The sequence below is a fragment of the Durio zibethinus genome, chromosome 18 (genome assembly GCF_047325235.1).
Source record: "Durio zibethinus cultivar Kanyao isolate XHJ-2024 chromosome 18, ASM4732523v1, whole genome shotgun sequence".
NCBI classification, from domain to species: domain Eukaryota; kingdom Viridiplantae; phylum Streptophyta; class Magnoliopsida; order Malvales; family Malvaceae; genus Durio; species Durio zibethinus.
In genome coordinates, this window is record NC_143179.1 from 18,422,082 (window position 1) to 18,449,952 (window position 27,871).

Below are 27,871 nucleotides of genomic sequence, written 5' to 3' on the forward strand. Positions count from 1 at the left end.
GTTACCAGCTTGAGTTATTGGATACACCCTACAATTATGGCAATATTAACTTCTTCAGGCTTAGCCTCTTTGTTAGGCTTTGAACATCCAAACATACTATTGCTACAATAGTTTGGAAATACTCCATTTTATTTGGTGCAACAGATTTGCATTGGATATAGATCAAAGAGGTAATTTGGTTTGGATGTGCTTGGGACCATTGGTGGAAATGCATAAGGGAGCATATAATACTAAACATATTTGTATTGGATATAGATTAAAGAGATAATTTGGTTTGGATGTGCTTTCGACAATTAGTGGAAATGGATAAGAGGGTGTATAAAGGAATGAATATTGAAATTACCCTATTTTGGTTCATGCATGAAATTTACATACAAATTTGTGGTTTAGATGGATGGAATTATTGTAGACCAAACCAACCAACAAGATTAGATAATACTAGTAGAAGAATTTTATTAATGATTACATAGAACAACAACTAGCTATAAATTTTGGTGACATATTTAACTTTATTGATGGTTTTATTCTCTATGATGGATTTTGTTAATGCTAAGAAGAACAAAACTTAATGCAATAAACTTTATTCTATATTTGTTGTTAATGTTAAGGTCAAGTATAAGAAGAACAAAACTAAATTATTCTAGTAGTATATAGTTAAAAAGTCGGTTTAGTATAATTGGAGCCTTTGTAAAAATATATATTTTTCTATTAGAGCGATTTAAAAAGTGCGATTAAGGAAAATTAAAATAACATTAGATAAACTTAATGCACAATTGCTATAAAATATTTAAAAATATTTGATTGTAGTATTTTTGTATAATTTTAATAACAACCTTACTCATTGCTTAAGGTTTTCAATAGATCGATAATTTATATATTTATATTGTATAAAATATTAGAATTCATGTATGCATATCATATTTTACATGAAAATAACATATTACAATTCGTATTTACATGAAAATATGAAATATATTTTTTTGTTTGTTAAGCTCATGTAATTATTACTAAAATTTTAAATCATATTATTTTTGTGTCATTTTTTCGTATTATATCTATATTATGTTATTGTATTGTGTCTTAGATTATTAGATTTAATTTTTAAAACCTTGCATCTTAGTTTAAGATTTAATGTGCCCTTTATCAATAATAGTTTAGCTTTGTAACGCATCTAAAATTTTGTTAAGGTGTTCATTTGTTATAGTGGATATTGGCTAATTGTGGATTGTGACTAAGTATTAGATAATGGCAATTAATAAGATAGTTAGGAAATTAAAAACTATATATTTAGAAAAAAAAATTAAGGTGAAAAAAAATGAGAATGTTCAAATTTTTTTGAACTTTTAATTTTCTAATTTTTAAAGTGTCTAAAACATTCTATCATTACATTTGCATCCCTCTCTTCGGCAAAAACCAAATAAAAAAAAAAAACATTTAGGAACAGTCTTAAAATCTTACTAAAATTGCTTGATATTGAGGAATGGCTATCTGCTATGTTGTATTACTGGAGCATTTCGATTATAATTCTTTTTGTTACAATGTTATAATTGTCCAATCACAATTAATGATTATACGAAGGTCTGTAACTTATAAGAATAAACTTAACATAATATTTTGATAGACCTTAGTAACTTTAAAATCTGATTAGTTAATTGAAGTACAATTACTATAGTATGTACCCTATATTGCCCTTCTTGGCCTCACAGTTAGGCATCCCATCTTATCAGTTAAGAAAGCATATAATTATAATTCTTTTTACTATAATACTATAATTATCCAATCAAAATAGAGATTTATATAAGAATCCACTACTTATAAATGTGGGTTTTACGTAAAATTTTGATAGATCCTATATAATTTTGAATTAAATTAATTAATTATACTATAATAATTGTAGGTGATATATTCAATTAATATAACTTTTCTTCTTTTTATTTATGAAACAAAGGAAATATATTTTTGGCAAAAAAAAAAAAAAAAACGTTGATAAAAATGTAAATAATAAATAAAACAATAAAAAAGATCAAGATTTTTTTTTCTTTTGGCTACCGGGAATCTAGCTTTTGTTAAACACACCTTTTGAAAAAATAACATTTTCCCAGTAGGCTAAATATTTAATTTAGGATTTAACCTTTGAGTAATTCTCAATTAAGAATCAAACATTTTATTTGATACAATTTAAAATCAAACATTTTCGGATTTGCTCAAATTAGGATCTTTTAACGAGAATGAATAACACGCACAGTTATATTAATTAACGATGACATATGACAATTATATGTGTCAATATGACTGCCAACACACATGCATACATGTAATTTAAGATAATTTATATTAGTTTTATGAAAAAACTTCCTCTTTCTTCCTTTCTTTCCCTTTCAAAAGTTTCTTCTCTTTATTTTCTCTATGACATTTAGGGTTAGCAAATTTTGAGTTTGGAAAAAATTTAGCAAATCATTTCCTAAACCCGAATGCCTTTTAAGTCTCAAATATGAGTTTTTCAACTTAGAGTTTGGATTATAACTCAATCAATGATCATTCGCCATTAACAAAACTAGAGTAAGAGATTTTTAACTATCAGAGGCTTCAACTACCATAAGGGAATTTGGATTCATACCAATTACCATTGATTGTCTTATGAAAGTAGAATTGAATATCAACAATTATCTTTTATTTGGTCTCAAGCTTTATGGGTTAACTTTTTACAAACTTTCAACCCATGAAATCTCTGTAACTAAGGAGATGACCAATAGAATACCACATAACTTTGCCACCTTCCTTGCTTTTTAATGTTCTCTGTCTAGTAGAGATTTCATCCAAATATCTAGCAAATATTTAAGGTAAATGTCAAAAAAAAAAAAAAAAAAGAATTAGCGAGAGAAATTTTACTTTGAACAATTCGGTAATGAAGCATTAAATAGAGAAATTCTTAATTTTTTTTGCAAATTATATGAAGTAGTTAATTTTTTTTTTTTTTTGGTTTAATTGTTTGATTGAGAACTATGAGAAAGTGAGCAAGAGTTTTTTTTTTTTTTTTCAAAATCAAAATTTCTCTAACATAAAATCTCTATTTTTTTTCTTTCAAAAGCTAATTAATTTATTGGGGTAATCATCTATAATAAAAAGATAGACTATTCAAATTTCACATTTGATAGTTTTTGAAAGAATTAGATTTGAAAAACGAGAGAAAGTTTATGTGAGAGAAAGAGAGTAAAATGGTAGAGAGAGAAAAGCAGGAAGAAAATGAATGTAGAGACCATTTAAGCCACCTGAATAAATAATTCACAAAAAAAAAAAAAAGAGACGTTAGCTTGACATTAAGTTCTTGACACTACATTATCATATGTGCATTTCACCCAAATTTTTTTATTTAAAGAGAGCCTAAATTATTACAAGCCAATAATATTTAATTTTTTTTGTATAAAATAAAATATTTAATTATAGGTTGAGTAATAGTCAAATGTTTAGTCTTTAAGCATTTAACATTCTCAACATCTCTGCAACTGGACCACGCAAACTAATGGGCGCGTGGTCCTTAGCATTTTCCATATAATTTCTTTATTAGTCAGCTTCAGCCTACATAATAAAATTAAAAAAAAAAAATTGGCTGCCATTAATCAACCATGTAAAAAGCTACAGATCCTTTTATTTCACCTTTCGATTTTTAACCCACCATACCCCCTTTCTTTCTTCAGCTCTCCCATCCCTCCTCACCTACCCTTCTTCCCTTCAATTATATTTCCCTCTAAATTTTGATATATATTTGACCAGAGAAAGAAAACAAAATATGTTTGATTTTGGAGATGAACTAACAATTGAAAGCTACAGAATTCCATGGCTAATATGGATCCAAATACTTGTCATGTTCCTTCTCATGCTTCTTCTCTATGGCTTCAGCCTCTTCGCTTTGGATCTCCCCGACTCCGCTTCTGCTTCCGTTTGCTCTGAATCCCACTTAGATAAAACCCCTGTTTTCAAGCATAATACAAGACTTGTCTCCACTTGCTTCCAGGCTTCCCAGGTATGTCCACTTCTCCTTCTCCCTGCCTTTCCATTTTCTTGTCTCTTTAATCTACTTATCTCCCCCTAACTTGGATAAAACTCCTGTTTCAAGCATAATACAAGACTTGTCTCCACTTGCTTCCAGGTTTCCCAGGTATGTCCACTTCCCCCTGCCTTTCCATTTTCTTGTCACTTTAATCTACTTATCTCCCCCCAACGTTTTTCTATTCAATTGGGTCTGACCGTTGGCTTATTTCGGGTTAATATTTTCTTCACCTGGAAAACCAAGTCCAAAGAAACTTTAGCAACTAAAATTTATATATATTTTTTATAGATTGGATAGCTTTTAGAAAGCCAAAGGCTGGAAATGGTTCAGAAACTGGAATTTCTTGCTAATTTCTTCAATAGTTTGGGATCAACTTTTTTTTTTTATATTATATTAGTATACAGTGGATTTTGGAAATCATGTGAACATTATTGAGCCCCCCCCTTTTTTTTTAGTAAAACAGAAGGAATGTCTTTTCATAGTAGTAGTTGGCGTACCAAACGCAACCCTAAAAGGTTTACATTAGTTCTGACTTTATTTGAACACGAAGGAAGTTCTGCCACAAAACCCAATCTCCCCCAGCGAAAGTAAACAAAATTTCTTTTCACTTTATGCTTCTTTAAAATCAAAACTTGGAAGCTTGGTATTACCTTTTTTTTCTATGGTAAAAGGATACAGCTAATTTTCTTTTTCTTTTTTAAGCTAATGTTATAGCACACAATAATTTCTAATTGGTGAGGAGATTTTGTAAAGAAGGAAGACGTTTTTCTTCTTCACTCCTATGCCCTTTTTTATCCACTGAACATAATTGCTGTGCCTGCTGTTTTTAATGATGTTAATTGAGAAAAAAAAAAAAGAAAACTTATTAATGAGGCTAATTGAAACATGGGTTTAGCTCAAATGGTTTTCATTTTTTTAAAGAGTTGAATTATTGCAAGGCTGAGTTTCAATTTCTAGCACTTGCGATTCCCCTTCTTCTATCCTTAGGCTTGGGCCTCCCTTGTACCAAAAAGAAAATGAGGCTAATTGAGTAGTACTAGTATTTTTCAAGATTAGCTGCCTAATTAATGAACCTAATTGCATTGCCTGCTGTTTTTAATAAGGCTAAATGTGTAGTAGCACTACTATTTTTTCAAGATTTGTTGCCTAATGAAATTTGGTCTCTGTTTTAGACTGCAGAGCTTGGGCCCTGTGAATAGGAAAACCAAAATTTACTCTTTTTAAGTTCAAATAATTACTTATAGATGAATTGTTTTACGCTTATAGATGGATGATAATTAATATTATCTCCCATAAACGAATATGATACACACTTGTATTTTTTTTGTCATAGCCTGTCGACGTAAGGCTGGAATTCCTTCTTCAATTGAATATTCATTTTTTTGTCTGTTTGAAGTGAAAGCTACTTTGTTTTATATAATAAATAAACGAAGATGCATTGCATAAAATATCTTAATGCTGTTCTTATTATTAAATTATACTAATAATTCATTCACCCTACCTTCAGAAATTTGTCCTTTTCGTAAGCATTATTTAGATTTACTTTGGAGGCACATTTTTAATCCCTTTTAAAGAGAGGAGAGAGAGGAGTGAGTATAGTTGATTTTTTTCACTGTTCCAGTTGAGGCTCCCTTGTCTCTAATTTCTTCTTCTTTTTTTTTTTCTTTTAATTTTAACTCGTTTTTATTTGTTCAAGTTGTATGGTTAGCGTCAAACTTGTTATACTTTCGGTCTAACTTGTTTGAAAACTCACTTTGCAATTTCAATATGTTGGCTGTACTTAATTTCTTCCCTGTGTTTCTGTTTATTTGCCAACCCAGAATGAAAAATTGTCGAAACTTGGGCGGAGAAACTATTAAAAATGATGAATATATATACCTTGTTGATCTTCTAATTATTCCTAGGTATTGTGCTTGGATGAATAGGAAAAAGTTTGTCAGAGAATGAGAAGAAAGATTTGATTTGAAGTTATATTTTCTTTTTCTTTTTTCTCTTTTGGGTTTATTATTGTTTTAGACTAGAAAAAAAAATGGGTGAGGTGAGAAGCAAAATAATTTTAAAGCAATGGAAACTATAGAATTAGAGAGAATTGCATTAGTTAGTTTTAATATTTCTTTCAAGTTTTGTGAAGCTGAACCTCGGCTTAGTTGGTTCATGTCTCCATTCTTAAGAGGTGTTACTAAAAAGGTCTGGAATTCAAATCCCAAGATTTATAACTTCTTCCCCTATCCTAGGGTTCAGCTTCCTTTGTTAAAAAAAAAGTTTTAGCCGGTTAAAACGGAGAATTGCAACTCTTATTGTTAGCTTTTTTCCTTTCTTATGTAAACTATCCATTGTTACATTTCTGTTCACTTCACATAATGAATCTCCATCCCTATCTTAACTATTATTAATTTGGAAGCCAAATCAGTTGTGGGTTTTAACATGAATTGTTAATTTTTTATTTAAAAAAAGCACATATGAGTGTGGATAGCGTTTAATAATGGATATTGGGTATTGGCAGGTTGGAGAAAACCAGAGTATAAAGGGTGAGATAGCCATAGGAACAAGCAGAAGTATAGTAAGAGGAGGAGAAGACAGTGTAGAAAAGGAGAGATGTTCATCAAAGGAAGCAAATCAAAATTGTTATCATCCTTGTCACTATCTCAGGCTTGCTAAGCTTGCATTTCTCAAGTGTTTGGGTCTGGATTCCTAGTCTGAGAGTAGTTCAACAACTGAACAAAGAAACTAAAGATACTATTCATATTATTAACATGTCTATAATTACTTATTAGCTTAATTTCATTCATTCAGCTTCACTAAAATTTAAAATGTTGGTCTACATGGAAAATTTCCAAATTTCCTCTTTGATCAAACTATCTGAGAGCATTGCAAAGAGGGTTGAAAAAAAAAAGATTACCCTACCAATTCTCGTATCTCATAATTTGGTTTAATTTAACATTATTTTTTGTGATTGAAAAAAATTGGATTTAAAATAAGTGCATTTGAGATTTTGAAGTGGTTGACGGGTCAGCAAAAAATAGCATAAAAAATTAAAATGTCTAAAATAAATATGATGTTGAAAAATAAAAAATGTCATTTTTAATTTTATTTGAGTAAATTAATATTAATATATATATAAATAAATTATTATGAAATTTAATATTAAAATTTTATAAAATATGTATTTTAGTTTTTTTAAAAATTTAATTTATTTCAAGTTAAAAAATAGTTATATTTCATTTTAAGTTCAAAATATTTAAATATATCAAAAGTTGATAATATTATATCATTTAAATAAAAAAGGAATAATTTTATAAACCTCAAATAAATAAATAAATAAATAACCCTCCATTTCCTTTTTTTTATCAGGTTCAAACATAAAATCATAAAAAATATACTATCAGAAAAAACGTTTCTTTTTAAACCATTAAAAATGAAGTGAAATTCAAACTTATACATTAATTAGAAACACTGTTTATTAAGCTGAAATTATAGACAGTTGACCTCTGTCTTGAATCCATCAATCGTGCGTTTCTTACTAATATCCGCCCGCAGCGTCGGTCTCATAATCTCCGCCTTTCGCTCTGCCGCGTCGCTTCTCTTTACGTCCGATCAGAGTATGGTTCAACATCATCGTCATTGGTTTCTACTCATTATATCCCCTTCATTGGATCCTCCCCTCTCCAGCTCCCTCAATGGACCCTCACCAGCCGCCACATCCACTTGCTCAATGTCATCGCTTGCGCTATCAGTTCTCCTTAATTATTTCTATTTTTATTCCCTTAATTTTGTGGAAAATTCGCACCGATTTTGTGAATGAAATTGAAATGTACTTGTAATTAGTTAACAAAGTTGTAACAAAAATTAATGCAAATTTAAATCAGCATTTGACAGCATCATTCGGTTAAAGAAAAAAAAAAAAAAAACCTCATGAATTTTGCTAGTCATATACAAATGAATTCAGCATTCCAGCATTTGTGTCAATGATATGTTCCGAGTTAGAATCCCTCCTCTCCCAATGAAAAAAAGAAACAAAAGAAATGAATTTTAGTTCCATTCTATGTGCAAAATAACCATTCTAGATATCAATGTGACTATATAGTGTATCTTGTTAATGCCCTTTAAACTCCTGATAAAAGACTTCAACTCCATAATGAACTCAACTTGAAAGACGATAGAGAGAAATTAATATTTCGGTTGTCCCAAAATGCTTTCCGGAAGGTCATTCTAGTTCTTGCTGAAGCTCCTTAAGTTCTTTGGTTGCTCCAAATATAGAGCACTTAAGTGTACGAGTAATTGAGAAGTTTTTCATCCTTTTAAACATGCTTGAAAATCTCTAGGATTTGGAAACATGGTTTTGCATATAAATGCAGTCACGTTCAAATCCTTTGCCAACATCCTTGCAGCATCATTACTAATGTGGTCTATCTAAAGCAAGAATCAGGTCCCATTGATGCCTTATAACAAAGATCACCATGCTGGGATTCCAAATAAATTTCTCTTCTGTAACAATTAGCATTTTCCTATATTTTTGTTTCTTATTGGTTCCATAATCCATGAGAGGAATTTACAGGCAAGGTACTTAGGTTTTGAACAGCTTATGCTTTTGAAAATTTTTTAGTTCAAATGTTTTTGCGGAGTGTTCTTTCTCACTCTCTTAATCAAACAGTCAGCAAGTTCTGTTTTGAGGTGACATTATGTTATGCTTCTGACAAATTCACAAACATTTTCTAGGTGGCAGTTTCAGCAGCTTGGCTCTTTTTCTCTGCAATCAAGGGGTCAGCAGAGTCACTAGAGAAGTTGATGGATGTCACCAGGGAAGAGTTTCCTGATACTATGGCTGCGGTTCGGTTATCAGGCATGGAGATTAGCGACTTAACAATGGAGCTTAGTGATTTGGGGTTAGTATTTTACTTGATCGATTGAAGACTCTCATATCTATTCTCTCTTCCCTTTCCCTTTCCTTTTCCCTTTCCTGCTTTTATTCAGTATATTTTCTCCCATTTTGATTGATATAACAAAAAATAATATTCAGTGCTATCTTGAAGTCATAGTAACCAATTGTTTGTTTGTTTTACAGGCAAGAGATTACTCAAGGTGTTAGAAGCTCAACTAGAGCCGTTCGCTTAGCTGAGGAGAGATTGCGTGGGTTAACAGACATTGCTTCATCAGGTTATCCATGCATTTATTGCTCTTTAAGTAAATTTGCTAAGACCTCTCAAATGGATACCAATGAATTTTACTTTATTTTTACTTGATCAGCTTCGGTGCAGGTGGTAAGCAATCAGAAAACTGAGGTATCAGGGCCAGTGTTGGCTCGAACTGCAAGAATAATAAGGGAAGGAATTGTAAAGTGTCGAGCCATATTTCAAATATTTTTCACTCTAAGTCGATTTTCTAGGATGGCTCTTAACTATTTTGCCACTCAAGGTAAGCGGTAGAGCCATGGAGTCAAGCTTTGAGGTGAGCGAGTTTAGATCTGTCTGTCCGAATTTTGTTATCCTCTGTTGGTCTATCTGAGTCAGGATGCTTTGCTTTCTGTTTTTCTGCTGATTGCAGTTAAAGCATCATTGTTTTGCTAAAAGATGTGTTGTACGTCATGAGAAAATTTTCATTTAGGCCAGTTGACCTGCTATCCTCTTGGTCGACAGACATTTGGTGCTATTTTTCTGCTATCCTCTTGCCAAAAGGTACGCAAGCTGACAATTATTTTGGAAATTCCTTCACTTGGTTGACAGACATCTGGTGCTGTTGGCTAATCAAAATTTGTAAGTCGAGAGATGAGCAAAGCTGAAGCATTTTTTGAAGTTTATACTATCTCCTGTATTCTGTTGCGGATGCATACCGCGCATTGCTACCTGAAGGAACACTAATAGAATTTCACCGTATTCTAGAGCTCAAGGACCTCAAGAAATCTTACCAACAAAGTATATTAGATGACCTCAACAAAGGTGCACCGACAATCTCACAACCTTCGAGTTTGACACCAGTTGGCCAAACAATGCCACCTGCCACTACAGTTCAAGCGATTTCAAATCCTGCTTCAGTTGGATTTATAGCTTCTCGAGAGGATGTGCTAACAAGAGCAACTGCTCTTGGACGTGGTGCTGCTTCAACGGGGTTCAAAAGGTTCCTTGCTTTAACAGAAGCTGCTAAGGACCGTAAGGAGCTTTTCAATGCCTGAGAATAGTAGATAATTTGCAAATATGATTACTTATCAGATTACTCTGTTTCTTGGTGGTTTTTGGTTACCATTAAAAGTTAAAACATCATGATTATAATGATTAATTACCTCAAGAAAATTGGCTGAGAATTAATCAATAAGTGGGAAAAATTTAGGAATTTTGTTTCGGTTAGGAAGTTGGCATGCGTCAAAAGATTTACAAATATTTTTTTGTGCTAAAAAAAAGTGAAAGGATAAAAATGAACTTGAGTTTTCTTTTAAATTTGTGCAAATTTGTAGTGGATATATAATAAGGGATAGAGAGAGTATAATATTAAATTTTTAATCATCTGAATATCTAATTAATTTAAAAAAAAATTCATGCAAGCCTAATTTCACATGGATTAACCACTAGATAAAAAAATTTTAAGTTCAAGTTCAATTTAATTTGTAAAATTATTTTATTATAAAATAATTATTTTTATTTAATTTTAATTTTAAAATATTAATATAAATTCTTGTTAATATTTTATTAATAAATTTTAAATTTGATGGACTTAAATGAATTTAAATGAACAGACCAAATTGAATTTTGAATAAATATTTCAAAGGATTTTGAATAAATTTTTAAATATATCATTAGATAGATCCGACTTGTGAATAATTTTTTTCAAAACTACCTGAACCTACATTTTTACGGCATTTATGACAATGGAGACGCTAACCAAAAAAAAAATTTCGTCTCAATGTATGTCAATTATTTATTTTTTATATAAAACGAACTTTATTTTGATTATTATTTTTAAATTTATAAAATTTAAATTTTAAATATTTAAAAAATTATATTTTTAAATTGTAATTTAATATAATATTTTTTAAAAAAAATTATCAAAATTATTTCTTATCATCTACACTCTAATTAAAAGTTTTTCACCTTATTTTTAGAAAAAAATTTTGCATTTTCTGGTTCAATGTTTAAATAAACCCTTAAACTTTAATAAAAAAAAAATGAAATCATGTCCCTAACTTTTTATTATGTGTAAATAAAACAATTTTTTTAAATAATTATAACTATAAACCTTTAAAATAAATTAAAAATCCAATTCAAATAATTTTTAAGTTATTTTATAATTTAAGTTATTCTATAAAAAATCTAATTGAAATAACAAAATATTGATTATGACTTATCACATGTTTGCTAATAGTGTCAGACAACAAATATTAGTCTTCGATTATTATAATTGATTTTTTTTTTATTGATTTTAAAAGTTTTATAATTATAAATGTAGAAAAATAAAAAAAAATTATAGTTTTATTTATACAGTAAAAAATACGAAACTTATAATTCTATTTTTTTACCGAAGAAGGGCCAAAACGCCGTATATACAACAGTCAACGTTTACAACACAAGACGAAATTCAAATGTTCTTACGGCGTCGTTTCAACGCCGCTTCTTACCGTCTTTATTACAATAAAGGAGATATTCAAAATTTACGCTTTAGAAGTTTATTGTAATGGACGACCTTTCTTCTTCTACCCTTTCTCTGCAACCCTACGGATCCCCTGCTTGCACATCTACATACCACCTAACTATGACTCGAATTCAACGGTCCAAAATCATTTTCTATCTCAAAAACCCCTCATCAACATAAAGAAAAATGAAGAAAACAATTTTTAAAGAGGCACACTGATCTTCTTCTTGCTCCGCTTGTTCTTCTTCCTCTATTCAGAGAGGAACGCGCGTATCAATCAAACGCCGGACTCGAATGGTTCGGCCCGGTCTGGTTCGGTGAGCTGAGGTTCCTGACGTTGAGGTCATTGCGCTTCCTCTGGGAATTCCTTCGCGGCTGTTGTTGCTCAGGTTCGATCAAGTTTTAATCTTTTTCTTTCTTTTTGTTATTTTTTACACTTTTTTTAACCCCTATGTAAATGGAAAATTGGTGAAGTTTTGATTATGTATGGGTTCTCATATGATAGAAATGTTGATTTTCAGTTGAAAATTCGAACCTTTTGAGAGGGCATTGTTAGAATTATGTTGTAAATGTAGGGTTTTTGTTTTAGTTAGGAAATTTTGAAGTTAAATTTTGGTTTTTTATTTGACAATTTGCGAAAATTGTTTTAATTTTTTGATGGCGATAATCTCTGCTGACTAGTATAGAAGTTTGTTAGTGAATTCATATATTTTTGTACTTGTAAAATATTTATGCCAGATTTATCATTTATAGTTTACACAGTTTCTGAAACGATTTCTATCTGTCTGCCATGCAACTCCCTATTTTATCTGTTTTGGCTATAGTCATTAAACAATCCAAACTTTGCGTAGTTGGTTTATTATCATGCAGTGGAGGGGTCAAGGTAGTTTGAATCCCCTCTCCCTCTATTAGAAAAAGGGCTACATTTTTTGAAAGGCAATTCTTATACTTTTCTTCAGTTTGTAAATATCTCACATTAATTGTTGGTTGATTATGTTAACTTCGTTCCTTGTAATTCCAGGTTCTGGAAAAGATAGATGTCACAAATGAAAGGCTGCCTTCTGATTATCTCTCAGTGGTATTCTCCTAATTCTCTGACAGGATGCTCATGATAGCTGGTTTGTTTTTACCGAAGTTAAGAATGTCTTGCTTGTTAAGAAAGTTAGTCAATCTTCATGCTTGCAGATCTGCACTTCAGCTATCAGGGAATCTTTAGCAATATAAGCCGGACTTTAAACTGCTGACTCGGCAACTGACTCTCATTTTACGAGTTGAGTTTCCTCATGTCTTTTTATGTGCATCACACTATCGAAGATACTTATTGACCACATGCCTTTTGCTTCTATGGTCCACTTGGCCACTGGTTTTGGGAGACAATTTTGATTGTTTTGTGAGGAATTTTGAGAAATCATTGGGAAGCACCTTGAGGACTCTTAGATTGATTAATGAGTCATCCGAGCACTAGGAAAAGTTTCTATCAAACCCCAATAATGAGGAAAGGTCTACTTCAGATGGAACTTCAAGCAGAAATGGATGTTATAGAAGCTCTTCTGATATAAAGGATTCTCAATCAGAAGTCGAGCTGCCTTCCATTGCAACTCAGAATCTATTGAATATCCATGAAGAGGTACAGGAGAATATCCCAGTTGATTTCCTGAATCGGGAACTTGCCATACATGGACAAGTGAATTGACTTGCTTGTGTCAACTGAAGCACAAGTTCTGTTGTAAACCAGTCATTGCTTAGCACAATTGATAAATCTGTTATAGAGCAAGTTCGTTGTAATGACCTCAAGACATTAGAGCTTGGTCTTACTATGAAAAAGTTGAAGTTGAAAGAGGAACAGCTAGCTCTAAACTTTGATTCAAACCATTTGGAGAGATCAAAATTAGCAATGGGTATATCAAAGGCATCCTTTAAAGCTGAAAAGTTCAAGAACCAGCTAGAAGAAACAAAACATGCTGAATTGCTTAAAAGGTGCATTGATTGTCTTGTTGCTGGGTTGCTCATCATGTTATTCTTCCTTATTTATGGTGCTTATGTTTACTCTTACAAAAGGATTACCGATGCTACATCATCTTGTAGTCCTTCACTTGAGGTAAGAGTGATCTTCCTTTCCTGGATTCAGTTGATCAATTGCCTGCCAAGATTTTCTTGAGCGTTAGAAGTTCAATGTTTTGATTTCTTTTGATATGTTTGAGCATTAGATTAGGTGCCTCTTAATATTGATTCATGAGTTTGGTAATTATCTCCTTAACTAGTTTCTCAAGCCCATGAAAGGTATTCCTCAACAACACCACATGAAAAATTTATCTTCTAATGCTGTATTTTCAATGAATTATGATAGTTGCTTACTCTATAACTCTATGTGGAAAATTTGTGTAGCCTTTAGGCCTGTGGGAATTGAGTCTGTGGTTTATGGAGTAAATGAATGGTTAAAGCTTCTGGAATTAATGTCAGTGTCAAGTTGCACTTTGGACAAGAATGAGACGTAGGAAAATTTCTTTTATAGAGACTGCCCACCTTATACCATATGGTGTTTGTCTTTCTAAATTTTGGTAACAACAATTAATCTTTAGGCTTGATGCATGTTTACATCTCCAATATTCATCTGTTGCCATGTTCTGTTCTAGATAAATATCTGTTCCAATATTTATCTTTTTGCTTTTAGGTGCCTCACATTATCACACCATTCATAATAAATTATATTCTCTTCGTGATGTTTCCCCTCTAATATTGTTTTAAACCTTTCCCAAATTTATATGATGGTTTGACTTTTTATTTTTTTCAGGAAACCAGGTCCTGTGGGTCCCAAAGCCGGTGGCATCTTTCAATTTCAGGTTCCACACTCTCAAGTGACAGGTTCAAGTTGTAAGCCAAATGATGTTTGGTGTCTTGATGATTCTTGCAGTAGCTTATTTGCTTATACAGCGTTCAGCAACTTCAAAGCAGACGATGCCAGTCACTGTCATACTGTTGCTATTAGGAATTGCCTGTGGTTTGGCTGGGAAGTTCTGCATAGATACTTTGGGAGGAAAAGAATATTATTGGCTTTCCTACTGGGAGATTCTATGCATGTTGCATTTCCTCTTAAATGTCTTTACGTTGGTTTTGTTCTTCACTCTTCGTGGACCTGTTAACGTATCACAAGGGATGAAACAGAGCACATTGCTTCCATACTGGATTCGAAGATCAGTATTCTATTCAGTTATGCTTTTGATTCTGCCTTTATTGTGCGGTCCTATGCCTTCTGTGAACCTGAGTGAGTGGAAAGATCACTTCTTGCTGTTGGTTTTAGATGATATAAAGGAATCTAAAGTGCTTGTGAGGTTGTTAGAGTTTTGAAGTAGTTATTTTGGACTAGATGTCAGAGTGCCGACAGTAATTTTGTGGGCTTGGTTGGGGTAATTTATTGGTCTTTTCTTCCATTTATTTTCCCCCTCCTGTAGAGGATCACGTCCAGCAGGTGTTTTCTTACCTACAAAAAAGTTGAGGTTCAGTAGGCATCATTGGACTGTATTTTGTTGTCAAACTATTGTACATTTAACATTATGAATTAAGTTATATAAATTATGAAAACAGTTGCTGCCTTCTGTTTAAGGATTTTTCTTCTTGATATGAGAATTTTCTGCCTTTGTGATCAAAAGAAGATCAATCATTTGGGGAGAAAGAAAGATCTGCCCCTCATTCCTTTTTCACTGACAGAACAGGTCCTCTCTCTCTCTCTGCGTCACCTTTCCGTTTGTCATCAATGGCATGGATGCTGTTGCTGGTGAGCTGATATCTACCTAACATTTTTTTTCCTATATATTATTAGACTGAATAAAATTTTCTCATCTGGGTATTCATATATGCTGCTCTCCGAAATTTCCTGCAAGTAATCATGCAAGGCAGCAGGGAAGGGTTGCAGTCCAAGGATCATGAATGGCTGAATTTTCATGCATTTGTGCGTGTTTATGTATTATTTATCTGAGCTAGTTCAAAACCATGATTAGACAAGAACATAGAAAGTAACGTGCTTGTGTAATTATGATGATAATTTCATGCCAGTAAATGGTTTTCATTCGTCCTGGATACTTGATTCTTCCTTCGAACTTGAGTGCATGCTCGAGTTTCTCTGCTGATAGCAATGGAACTTTGATGGAAGTCCATTAAATTTTTAGAAATCTTCAAACCAACTTTTCAGTTTCTCTTCCCGAGAGTGCATAGATCTTTGTTCATTCAGATGTACGAGAGTCCTCCGATGTTCCAGCAAAGGCCGAACTCATGACTATCTCACTTGTTGATGCGTCATTCACGCCACCGTTGGATATATCCATCGTTCACTCAGCTTCTCAAAATCTACTTCTGCCACAGCCAAAACTCAGATTTTGTGACCATTGATATGAGGCGTTAAAATATTCTGTTGAGGAATACAATTTCTGGTCCTTTTCTAACATTTCCCAGCCCCGAATGCACCAAGTTGCAATCATAAATTTTAGATACACCACCACATAATACGTCAAAATGAACTAGTTTCTTGGCGAAATTATGATGCTTCAAAACACTGATATCGACCATCCGATGCCTGAAAAGCCTCAGTGAACCTTGTACAAACATAGAGCATTCAAAAACCATGAGATTCCCAGAGGATTCTCAAAGATTTAAGATGGAGTATTTGGCTGGTTTTTTCATTGATTTTGTTCATACAATTGAATTGTCATATAATACTACTATTACAGTAAGTAGGAACAAAAGATCGCTAAGGGGGACGAGTAAAATCAAGATATACTCAAGCTGCAGGGGGAGTTTTAGCACCTTAAGCTTAAGAAATCCTTCAAAAATTTTGAAAAAAAAAAAGGGCCTCAACAGAGTATTGTACAAATTCCTCCTATTGTCGCAAGAGCACCTGTTTTAATTATCTAAAAAGTTATGGAGCTATAAGTTTAAATCTTTCTCATAAGACACCTGGCCATGATGGGGCATCAAAGGCATGCTTCCAAAGCTTCCTGGTAACAGACAAATCGTAGACACTCTTGGGAGCCTAAGCAGGCTGTGGAGCATCTCTCAACTAAAATAGATCCTGAAAGAAAGCTCCGTTAGAGAATCTCATGAGCCTTCCCGTAATACCTGTTTATGAAAGGAGCCTGCAACACAGAACCACCAAAGAAAGATAAGAATTAATCGTAAAATTACCAATCATACAGTTATTAAATGTGACATCTGGATTCCTAAAGATGACATTCCTGAAGCATGATCTTACTGGACTAGTAACTGATATAGAGTTGTTACACCATAAAGAATAAAGATAATTTATGCTATTGACAAACTTCACATCATGAAATATACAAATATATCTTAGAATTGTCATGAAGACAAAGTGAAGTTGGTTATGCTTATGATTCAAATTCAAATTCAACAAGTGGCATGAAAATTAATCGAAATTTACTAAGCAATGTTCACTTTAATGCTTTCACTTCTTCATTACAACTAACATCAATAACTATTTGAAGGAGTTATAACCACCATGGTAATCCACATGATGTTCCAGTTGTTATGCCATATCTGGTTCAAAAGAGATTGACTCGCTAGGATCTTCTGGCCAAACAGTATACTACTGGAAATTGAGAGGACAAAGACAAGCCAAAGATTGAGAAAGATAGAATACAATATGGAACAGAGGGAGCAAGTAATTCAGTTGATTTTCCAGAGAAAAATCCAAAACTTTGGGAAGAAAAAAGTAATCCAACTACAAGTGCTCCAGCATATTTGATAAACCATGCCACCATCAAATCCGGACAAAATAAACTTATCCAACTTTACAATTCAGAAACTTAAATCACACCATGTGATCACTACTATCATTGATAGCATGCCCCAAGAAATCAAAAAGCCTTAGTTTATTATGTAACAAGCTCTGATGAGAACACCATGACTACCTATAAGAAAAATCTGCTCACAACTAATATAAATACCTTTCTGTATGAGAAACAATAAGTACTCATGAAGCAATATGTTCAAACTTGTTATAAGGCTTCATTTAACAAATTAAATAATTACCAAAAAATTAATACATTTTTTTAAAGAAAAAAAGAAAAGGCTTATAAAGCAGAAATTAATAAAACCTTACCTTAACATTTGATACATCAGGAGTATCCTGAGTTTGAACAGGATAAAACTTGTAAAATCTCATGCTCTGAAATGCTGCTTTAGTTTCCTCACTCATTTCTTCAAGGGCATTTTTGCGAGCTTCTCTTGCCTATAACAATGGAATCGGCCAAATTAATCAGCATATCCAAATTCATGCTCCCTAGCAAAATATTTTTTCACAAGTCAAAAAGTAATGTTGCCAACAACATACCTGCCGATTAGCTTTCTTTGCTTCTCGAACTTTCTCTTTGACAAACTCCTACAAACCAAAAGCATATCAAGTTGAATTAGTAGTTAGAAATACATAAAATCCACAATTTATCAGTGGATCTTCAAGTGAACTTCACCTTAAAGGCATCCTTCTGATCTTTATCTAATTCCTCTTCCTCGATCAGTTTATCAGTAAACTCCTGAAAATAGGTAGATATAGTTTAGAACCAAACTCGTATGAGGACTAAATAAAAAGCCAAAGCTTAAAATGATTGACTAAAGTCTAATGCATAAATAGCTGAAACCCACACAATTCCAAGCTACCAGTTCACATAATTCAAACTTCACAAAAAATCATGCTAATTAGACTGCAACATAAAAATGAAAGAGTTAAGTCTTACATCAAGTTCATCCAACTCCCAATCAAATTCACAAAAGACCTGCAAGACCAGAAATGATGTATCAATTTACATAATATTTTGCAGAATAGCTGCCTTACAAGCAGTGTAGTCAAGGAGTGCCAAGACGCTAAAGCACAATACAATCTAGCAAAAGCACCTCAGGCCCCTCCAATCAAGGTACTTTATTAAGTTGCAAGGCATACCTCAAATAACCTTCCTTTTTGTTTCCAGTTCTTTTCTTTTAATGAATATATTTTCACTTGATGAAGGACAGTTCACAATTCAAAAATAACAAATGAATTATGTCCATGAGTGAAGGAAACTCAAGAGCTAGAGTAATGATGCTTAGTAATGCTTGATCTCCGTATCAGGGAAAGGAGTAAAGCCTACTTTTCAACACTTATTAATGGCACATCCATACTTCAAGTTTAAAGTATAAAAGATCCATTGCTACAGGTGGAAACCCCACTCTCCACAAGGTTTGAACTTCAAACCTAGAAGTTTTAACTGTTGGAGTATCATAGATACATAAGTACATTAGCACATTTGAATGATGTGAATTAACCTTTCTACCTCTTAGCTCTTTGCTTCACTCATGCAAGCACCTTTTTTTGTGCTTGAGCCTTAAAATGGTGGCTCTAACCATATTGAATGCAACAGTTCATTTATCAAAACATGATAAGCTCAACCTCTAAAACAAACTCCATCCACCCATTAATATCCAGAAACTCCGGTGTCAGTTATAATTAATTTTTTTAGAAAATATGAAAACATTACCGGCTTTGATTCGGCTGGAAAAATTATTTGAACCTCAGTGCTTTGTTCAAGCTCATCTTCCTTCAAAGGCTGATAGAAATCTGTCAATAGAGGCATGCCAAACAACATAGCAACAAATAAGGGGTTTTCTCCTTTTTTTTCTTTAATATTTTCATAACTTCCTCTTTGACAAGTCATCAAAACAAGCAAAAGACTTGTGATGCTAATGCATAATCCAGCAATTTAACATCCAAAGATATCTAGAGAACTCACAAGGCAGACAATACTCGTATTGCTTGAGACGATCTATTTTCATTTGTTTCAGAGCAACCCTGCAAAAGGAATTTCAAATGCAACAGGTTAACCCGAAATACATGCATGCATTCAAAAAACATATATACACCCACATTCAGGGAGAGATGATATAACTAGAGAAACAAATTTGAAGTCCGTAAGCTTGCACTGAAATAATTTTACAATCTATACAAGACAGAAATTTATGAATTATTTAAAATAAGTATCAAATGGTCAGCTTAGCTCATATATAGAGACATACTAAATACTGTTCTCCATGCATGAACATTTCAAAAGGAAACCACAAACCTAGAAGAGTCAAAAAATGAGAAATGCACATTAATAAAAAAGCAATCAAGCCTCTGTGGATGGCCACAAATTTCTAATACATCGTTATTTTCAACAAGTAGGACTGAAGTCTCAGCACTTCATCTGGTGTACTTTGTAAGTATTGGCACAACAACAAGCTGACAGAATACATTGACAATTCTCTGAAAAAGCAAACCTGATTCCAACACTTAACCACCACCCCAGCATGCACATTCAACATACAAGTCTACCATAATATAGCAAATTTTTCAGAGAGAACCAAAAGAAGCATACATGACCCAAGTTAACAATCTCAGACAAAAGCAGTTGAAATAAAGACACAGTGATGGAATCTAGTTGACAATCTCATGCAAAAGAGAAAAAAAAAAAAAAAAAAAAAACTAAAGAGGATTGTAAGTGTTAGCGTGCACAACTATACCTTCTTTGAGTGCAGCCTAAGATGAATATTTGAGATTTCAGTCTATCAACTTGGCTGTCTCTGTAAAGGAATTAAATACCATCACCTCAAAGATTGATTTTAAATCAATTCAAATTCAAAAGTAATAAAAACAAAAAATAGATAATAACTCATTTTATCAACTGGCCTACTATATAGATAAATTAAATTAAATTAACCCCTTAAATATTAAAGATTAACCTTAAATCTGATCAAAAGAAAAAAGATAAAAACTGGGTACCTATTCTCAAGTGGAATATATGGCACCCAATCCATTTTCATTTGTTTCATGGGAACAATCTCTTCAGCTTCTCTCTGCACCGAGTTAATTCCAATCTTATCTGAAGGTGGGAAAGGAGACACAACCTGAAAGAAGCACCAAAAGTCAAAGATTAATCAGTAAGAAGATACAACCAGATGATGGTGGAAACAACTATTTAAAACAAATCAATCTCATAAACCATTAATAATTATGTCATTGCAGTCGTAGAAAATAATAAACACCTGACATAAACAACCAAGATGCCAATTATTAATTATAAAAGAAAGCTAACTGAAGTTAGGAAGATTTTAACTCTCAACATTCTGGACCATTACTATTAACTCTTTCCATCAAAAGAAAATAGTTTTGCACTAAATAAATCATATGGAATGCTCCATAACATGCATTTTGAGATGGTCATCAAAAGCCAGTGTGACAAAATCCCGTCCACATCTACAGAGGTGATGACGTTAAGTAAAGAAACCCATTTATTCAAGAGGCCCCAAGTTCTGCAATTCTAAGCTTGACAACTGCACCTTAAAGGAACAGCCACACTGAACCGTCAGAGTAAAATGTTAAGACCAGCAAGGGAATATATAACTTCAAAGCCACATAAAGATAATATTCAATAAACCTTTAGCAAATAAAGATGCTTAAAGGTTCTATTATCACTCAGCCCACTCATCACAAGAAAAAGAAGAAAGAAACATCCGTTGAATCAATTTAGTATGACAACCATTAAAATCACTTCACAACAATGTTAGGCAACTTACAGCCACAACCACAGGTATACAAATGACTTTGTTTTCTCCCTTGTAAGGGACCAATTGAGCTGCACAAATAGAACATAACTAAAATTAATAAAGTGTAATGGATGAACAAGAAGGAAAGTCAAAAGAAATTGAAACTACATGATTCAAGAAAGAAACCCATGGGAACTTAGCTCAAATCTAAAACCTAACACACAAACTCTTTCTCTTTTTTTTTCACAGTAAAAAATACATCACGATCGAGAGAGGTAATGCAGCCAATGGCATAAAAACCCATTTTCTCCCCTCAAGAAATGGCAAAGTGTCTGTATAAAGGCACAAAATACCAGGACCAAGGCTGTGAACTACTTACGCTCCGTACAACCAAAGAGATAAACTTTCTGTCCATATAGCTTTCCCCCCTCTTCAAATGCATCCTGACCAGAAACAGAACAGTAAAAAATCCAGTTAGCTCTAGACCAGGGCAAAACAAAAGCAGCAACTAGCAATTAAAAATGAGAAAAGAGAATGCAAAAAAAAAAAAAAAATCCTGCAACTCACTTCTAGATTCGAGAAGTTCCAGTTGAATTGGTAAACGGTGTCCAATTGATCCCACTACCATATGACAAAAGGAAAACGAAATGTAAGCAACAGCACTTAAATTCATAAAACAGACGAACCAAAATTCAACATGCAAAACTCAATATTCCAACCTCTGTTCCAACAGGAAACGCAGCTTTCCATAAATCTTCCTGCACAATGCAAATTGGCAATTTTCATAACAACGAATTTAGAAAACAATAACAAAGCAAGACTTTACCTCATTTAATTATCTCAATAAATAATATTTCAGCTCCAAATTTGTATCCATTATGAACATTAAACTTTACTTAATATAAGAAGCTTAAACACTGCGGTGTTATCCCGAATTAACAGCTCAAAACTTAAGTTGAAAAAGTCAACAGCATTGAGGAATAGGCCTTACAAACCTAAATCTTTTAACCTCGTATTTATTCAGATGTTGTACAAACCAAAACATTAAACTCATAGAAGACAAACCCTAATTTAAAAGAAATTAGTATCCTAAACAACAAATTTGAAAGTTGGAATCAATAAATAAAAAAGGGCATAAAACAAAACAATGCGGAGAAATATTATACCAAGTTACGCTTCTCTTCGAAGTACTCAGGCTCTGGCTGGGGCTTGGAGGTCTTGGAACGCTTAGCTTTGGAAGCAAGTTTATGGTTCGCCTTCTGATTCTCTTGTGAAGAAGACGAAGCTTTTACTTCCTTCTCCTCTTGTTTCTGGCTGGCGGCTTTTCTCTTAGCTCCTTTCCTCATTTGATTATTTATTATAAGAAAAGAGAAAGAGAAAACAAAGGCAATGGCAAAGCTGGTTGGATGAGAAAGGAAAAGAGGGGGTTTTTTTTTTTTTTTTGGTTTATTTTGGGGGATGGCGGTGGATCTGGATTCAAAATCTAGAAAGAGATAAAGGGGAAAGATATCTGTTTGACAAAAATGTATTTATGTGGTACGAAGGGCGCTTTGTGGTTTTGTTTTTGAGCGTCGATCCAACGCGGTGGTCTGCCAAATTTTGAGGGTTTTATTTTTCTTTTTTGAGGGGAGGCGCGGGGATATAAAAATTGAAGGGGCTTATTGAAATATTTTCAAAAGTTTTGACGAAGGGGGAAATTGAAAGAATACAAAATTCTAGTGCACGGTCAACCGCGACGGCTCTGCAGGGAATATATAAAAAAAAACCCTGGGGGACTTTGATTTCTTTTTGTGTTTGGTATGATATCTGGATTGGCAAGTTATCTTCTTTCTTTGTGCTACTCCATAGATGCAACAACTTTACAATTAGAGTCGGGCTTGAAAAAATTTTAAAGCTCAAATCATTGGATTTGCTCAACCAAGTAAATAAATTATTAATATGACCTGATTCATGAATTACTGATATGAAGTATCAGTCCGATCCAAATTTGAGGAAACCCTCTCTAGACTGAAGTCTTTGACCTAAAATTGACTACCATATGCAATAGAAAAGCACTAATAGGGAAAAAAAAAATCATAAAACCCTTGAATATCTTGGTTTTTATTTGCCAGAGGGCAACAGATTTGAATGATTGATTTAGAACATTTCATGCCAAACTTTTGGAAAATATGCCATAGTACATCAATGTGAATTACAGCCAATGAAGCCTAAGCAACCACAGGAGGTGCAGTATCAACTTGGCCAGATTTCAAAGAACAAAAGAGATTCAAAACATCTGCATTGTTACGAACGTAACCTGGGCATTTTGACAATAAATCTTGCGCTTCATTTTGCCTTGCACCTTTTAAAAAGGCTTCAAAAACACGGAGAATCACTGACGTAGATGGAAACTTTTTTGATGTCATAGACTTGAGAAAGGCTATAGCGTCATCACTACTTCCAGACTTCGATACATACTCAATGAATGGATCCACAAAGGGTGGGTAACCATGATCTTTCATCAAACTCAAGAGATTCAAAGCATCTTTAAATCCACCTTGAGCCAATAACTTCCTTATCAATTCCTTGTAGGTAGCATGCCGTGGCCTTAACTGATTCTTACTAACGTACTTATGTAGAAGCTGGCATGCATCTGTCGCTCTTTTCCCACTGCAATAAGAATATACCAACCATTCAAACGCGTAGCCAGCATGAGAGACCCCTTCTTTTTCAATCATTTTTTCGAAATAAGCTGACGCTGCTTCAAGATCTCCACCAGCGCAACACCCTTCAATTAAAGACACCCATGCCTTGTGATCTAAATTAGTATTTGATGCTGCAACATGATCTATAAACTCAGCAGTTTCATCTTTTTTACCAGTGCTAGCAAGTCTAAAGGTAATTTTACTCTGCAAATTACCACCAGCTACAAACCCACCTTCTTCCATTACTTTTAGAACCTTGTTGCATTCTCCAAGTCTACCAACACTTGTCAAAGATCTGAGAACCGTATCAACCATAGAATCTGTCAAGGCATTCCCACTCTCCGTAAAAATCCTCACAACTCTTGAAAACAGACCCAAGTCTAACTGTTTACTCACTGCTAATTTCCTCAGCAGAAAGGTACAACAACTCACAGAAGGCTTATTGGAACCAGCCATTGCAGACTCATACAAGTCTACAGCTTCCTTAATCATCTTCCTCTTACAAAAACGAAACAAAACCTTGACATAAGTCTCCATTTCCATTTCATACCCAAAACTTTTCATTTCATCAACAACCTTCCAAAACCTATCAATGCAATCTTCCCTCCCCAAAGCCCTCGCCATAGCATTATAACTGTGCTCATCAAGCCTTAACAAACCACACTCCTCAATCCACCGGAAAAATATCAAAGCTTTTGCTGGCTCCGAAGCAAGATTCTCCAATACCATTTTCACTAAATCATTCGAAAATGTAGCATTCAGATCACGCAACCTCTTCTCAACATCGTCCCCCCACAGCTGGCTCCTAATAATCTTACACACCCTCGAACAAACCTTTCCCATCGAATTATCCACTGATCCCGACGCAAAAACCCCTCTCAATCTCTCCAAATCGCTCTCCAACCCTTCTTTCTCAAACTTAACTGCAACTTTGTCGCGTACGCTACCAGAGATACCATACCCTTTCTTCTTCATGACATCAACCAAACCCCAAAACTCCTCAACCAACCCATTGACACCCAAAATACATAACATCCGATTATACGACTTGGAGCTTAATCTCTCCCCATCATTCTCCGAAACCCAATAAAAAAACCTTCTTGCCACGTCAGGACGAGACTCAACATCCCTTAACACTTTCAAAATCAGTTCATGGCTAAAACCAACATCATTTAACTCCAATTCTTTCTTTATATCATTCCCATCATTAAATCTAGTAAAAATATCAGTCACAGTTACCAAAACATGATCTGGGTCTTTCTGTTCAACAGCTGCCTCGGATGAGAAACTATAATGATTGATGAGGGTGCTTTTGTAATTTAACATGGATAATTCTTTCATCATGTTGAAGGGGTTTTTGAAATGGGAATGTGAAGAAATGTTGTGGAACGAGCGAATACGAGGAGGAGGAGAAATGGAAGGAGGGAGTACCTGGGACATAGTGGGAACTCGGAGAGGAGATCGTGAGTAGGTTCGGAAGAGAAGAAACCTCCACGGATGTCTCATCTTCTTCTTCTTTCTGATTCTGTTGTTGGGTCCGAGATTAGGGTTTTGGCTGTGAGAACTGAGAATGGATTGCTAAAGGAAGACGGCCGGACCAGGGTTTTAGTGGGGTTAGTGGAATTAGTGTGTGCCTTTTAGTTTATGGATCCAAGTTCGGATCATTATGGACCCAACTCGTTCCATTAAAAATTGGGTTTGAAAATTTGTTGCCCATTGAGTGGCATGAGCAGGCACGCAGCCCATTTAGTACTTCTTTTGTTGAAATGGGTGGGTTTGGGTTAGCTTAGATAGGTACTGGATTGGATGGGCACGACAGAAAGGTTCCCAACCCACATCTGTAGTCCAAGCTCCAGCCCAAGAACAGGTCTTACTTCCAAGTGTGTCAAACTTTTAACTTATCTGTGTGCTTCAAGCTTCACTGAAAAAAACTCAATCACCAATTAACCTTATCTTTCCAAATAAGCCCATGTTGTTTTTTTTTTTTTTTTAGATTTTAATGTAGCAATGAAGATGTTTTTAGTTTATTTTTGTCCATTTTTTATTTCGATTTTTTATTTAAAAGTTTTTTTCATTTCTTTTCATTTTTTTAAATTTTATTTTGAATAAAAAGAAGTAAATTTTAATATAAAAATAATTATTATCAATTTTTAAAAAAATCATTTTTATATATTATCATCAACTTTATTAGTTTTTAAATATTTATTAATAAAATTATTATTTGAAATAAAACTAATTCTAGTAATTTTTAATTATTTATTAATTTTATAAATGTAAAATAATTAATATTTTATATTTTATATAAATTTTAACATAATGTCTTTAATGATCATTTTTTATTTTTATTATTCTTTATCTCACCACCATCATTGTGGCTACATTCAAATACATATTTCATTACTAATTTTAATATTATCGTTATAATATTCAATCTCATCACTAAAATAATTAATCTTATCATTATTATTATTTTTAACCTTATCAAAGCTGATTTTACTGTTTATCCAAATAAACCCTTAGTATTCACTCTGTTTGCTCTCTTTTTTAGTTTGATTTTAGGTGGGTAGGATTGTGTCTAAAGTATGTTTGTTTTAGTTACTCTATCGTTTCTTTAATAGAAATTTTCTTATGTTGATTGTTTGTAGAATAATTTTTTCGTTTAAATTATATGAAAGTAAGTTTCACTGTGTTCATCTTGCTTAACTATATCTAGTTTGAATACTTCTTTTATATTGATGTCATGGATTTAACTTGGTTTTGTTTTTGTAAGCAATAAGTGTGTGCTACATAGTCATTATCTCATTTGAAGTTAAATATGGTCATTGTTGAGAGATTGTTCTCTTTCTTGAATCTGACTGAATAAGCTAATGCCCTTTCATTTTTTATTTTTCAACACTTAATGATTGAAGTTATTAGTTATATTTATTCAATTTAGTCCACAACAATTTATCCAATTATTTTTATCTATGAAGTGTTTTAAGAAATATATATAAATATATATATATATATTTTTTTTTGAAATCCAAACTACTTCATTCATTGTGGAAATAAATCGGGATTACGAATATGGGGAGGGAGGTCACATGCCCATAGCCTCTGCTCCCTTATCTGAAAATATTACTTTGCAAGACAATGTGCTAAACAGTTTGCATTCCTGTTCGTATGTTTGAAAGAACGCTTTCGAAAACATGTTGCTAACTCTCTAATATCTTGAATCATATTAAAACCTGCAAGGAAAGAGACTGTCGCTTGAACAGTTTCCTCTATAGCAATCAAAGAGTCACTTTCCACAAGTATTCTTTCCATCCCATGTTCCACAGCAATTTGTAATCCCCATCGAATTGCACTTACTTCCGCCGTTAAAGGGTTATATTTGCCTTTTTAGAAGCAGCTAATGGTAAGATCTTCCCCGAATTGTCCCTAAACACCGCACCCAGTCCTGTTTCTTGTAAGGAGACAACATACGCAGTATCCACGTTGAGTTTAATCTCCTCTAGTTCAGGAGGTTACCAGAGCTACTAGGGGTTTATATCAGAGACTTCCAGCTGGGACTCCTGTTCCATCCTCACTTCCCCAATACTTTGTACAATCCCCATCAGTTTGCTGATTGTAAAACATTGCCCCTAGTGATAACACATGTTCCTGTTCAACCACACTGTCCAAATACAAAGCATGAAGGTTTCCAGCGAAATTGTCTGTGATGCACCCTTAAAGACTTGTAGCTAGTAGTCCTTAGGGTTATCACAAGGGCACCTTCCAGATGTTTTAAGATATAATTGGTAAGACTCAATGTGTGGATTTCTTAACATGGTTTCAATTTTACATATTTGTATTGTCTTTGTAACACTCTCTACTGTGTAATGTTGCTTAAATCTTTTGTTAGTTCTTTAGAGTAGTTTTTTTTCTTTATGTTGTGTTTTGAATGATGGATTCTATTAATCAAGCCAAGAAAAAGAGAATC

The 27,871-nt window shown here is 33.2% G+C and overlaps 5 protein-coding genes and 1 pseudogene across 8 annotated transcripts; 4 read left to right on the forward strand and 2 right to left on the reverse strand.

The window, feature by feature from the left end:
• The first annotated feature begins 3,599 nt into the window (after nucleotides 1-3,599).
• LOC111299829 (uncharacterized) lies at nucleotides 3,600-6,827 on the forward strand. 2 transcript variants are annotated; one of them, XM_022895295.2, is made up of 3 exons: nucleotides 3,600-4,021; nucleotides 4,100-4,156; nucleotides 6,552-6,827. In XM_022895295.2, the coding sequence occupies exons 1-3, from the start codon at nucleotides 3,788-3,790 to the stop codon at nucleotides 6,741-6,743; spliced, it is 483 nt and encodes a 160-aa protein (XP_022751030.1). In that variant the 5' UTR covers nucleotides 3,600-3,787; the 3' UTR covers nucleotides 6,744-6,827. The 2 variants fall into 2 exon arrangements, with proteins under 2 accessions (XP_022751030.1, XP_022751031.1); XM_022895296.2 differs by having other exon boundaries at nucleotides 3,603-4,021; nucleotides 4,115-4,156.
• A 1,763-nt stretch (nucleotides 6,828-8,590) lies between these two features.
• LOC111301001 (uncharacterized) lies at nucleotides 8,591-9,720 on the forward strand. The gene is made up of 5 exons (XM_089746855.1): nucleotides 8,591-8,608; nucleotides 8,765-8,931; nucleotides 9,111-9,202; nucleotides 9,293-9,460; nucleotides 9,590-9,720. The coding sequence occupies exons 2-5, from the start codon at nucleotides 8,834-8,836 to the stop codon at nucleotides 9,610-9,612; spliced, it is 381 nt and encodes a 126-aa protein (XP_089602981.1). The 5' UTR covers nucleotides 8,591-8,608; nucleotides 8,765-8,833; the 3' UTR covers nucleotides 9,613-9,720.
• On the forward strand, nucleotides 9,618-10,214 carry LOC149513806 (vacuolar protein sorting-associated protein 53 A-like). The gene is made up of 2 exons (XM_089746856.1): nucleotides 9,618-9,720; nucleotides 9,925-10,214. The coding sequence occupies exons 1-2, from the start codon at nucleotides 9,630-9,632 to the stop codon at nucleotides 10,212-10,214; spliced, it is 381 nt and encodes a 126-aa protein (XP_089602982.1). The 5' UTR covers nucleotides 9,618-9,629.
• Nucleotides 10,215-11,692: 1,478 nt separating this feature from the next.
• LOC111299825 (protein CPR-5-like) lies at nucleotides 11,693-15,152 on the forward strand (annotated as a pseudogene). Its single transcript, XR_016329951.1, has 5 exons — nucleotides 11,693-12,054; nucleotides 12,687-12,743; nucleotides 12,851-12,884; nucleotides 13,027-13,769; nucleotides 14,465-15,152. The product of XR_016329951.1 is annotated as a protein CPR-5-like (transcript).
• A 1,155-nt stretch (nucleotides 15,153-16,307) lies between these two features.
• LOC111299831 (protein HEAT INTOLERANT 4-like) lies at nucleotides 16,308-22,809 on the reverse strand. Of its 2 annotated transcripts, XM_089747792.1 has the most exons (14): nucleotides 22,393-22,809; nucleotides 21,946-21,984; nucleotides 21,794-21,847; nucleotides 21,606-21,669; nucleotides 21,257-21,315; nucleotides 20,463-20,587; nucleotides 20,204-20,263; nucleotides 19,435-19,493; nucleotides 19,183-19,262; nucleotides 18,406-18,444; nucleotides 18,142-18,204; nucleotides 18,006-18,053; nucleotides 17,775-17,903; nucleotides 16,308-16,791 (listed from the first exon to the last, which is right to left on the reverse strand). In XM_089747792.1, exons 1-14 carry the CDS (start codon nucleotides 22,570-22,572, stop codon nucleotides 16,744-16,746), a joined length of 1,047 nt encoding a protein of 348 aa, XP_089603918.1. In that variant the 5' UTR covers nucleotides 22,573-22,809; the 3' UTR covers nucleotides 16,308-16,743. The 2 variants fall into 2 exon arrangements, with proteins under 2 accessions (XP_089603918.1, XP_089603919.1); XM_089747793.1 differs by lacking the exon at nucleotides 20,204-20,263 and having other exon boundaries at nucleotides 22,393-22,807.
• Nucleotides 22,810-23,299: 490 nt separating this feature from the next.
• Nucleotides 23,300-25,535, reverse strand: LOC111300999 (pentatricopeptide repeat-containing protein At3g02490, mitochondrial-like). Its single transcript, XM_089747791.1, has one exon. The coding sequence runs from the start codon at nucleotides 25,414-25,416 to the stop codon at nucleotides 23,434-23,436; it is 1,983 nt and encodes a 660-aa protein (XP_089603917.1). The 5' UTR covers nucleotides 25,417-25,535; the 3' UTR covers nucleotides 23,300-23,433.
• Between the last annotated feature and the right edge of the window lie 2,336 nt (nucleotides 25,536-27,871).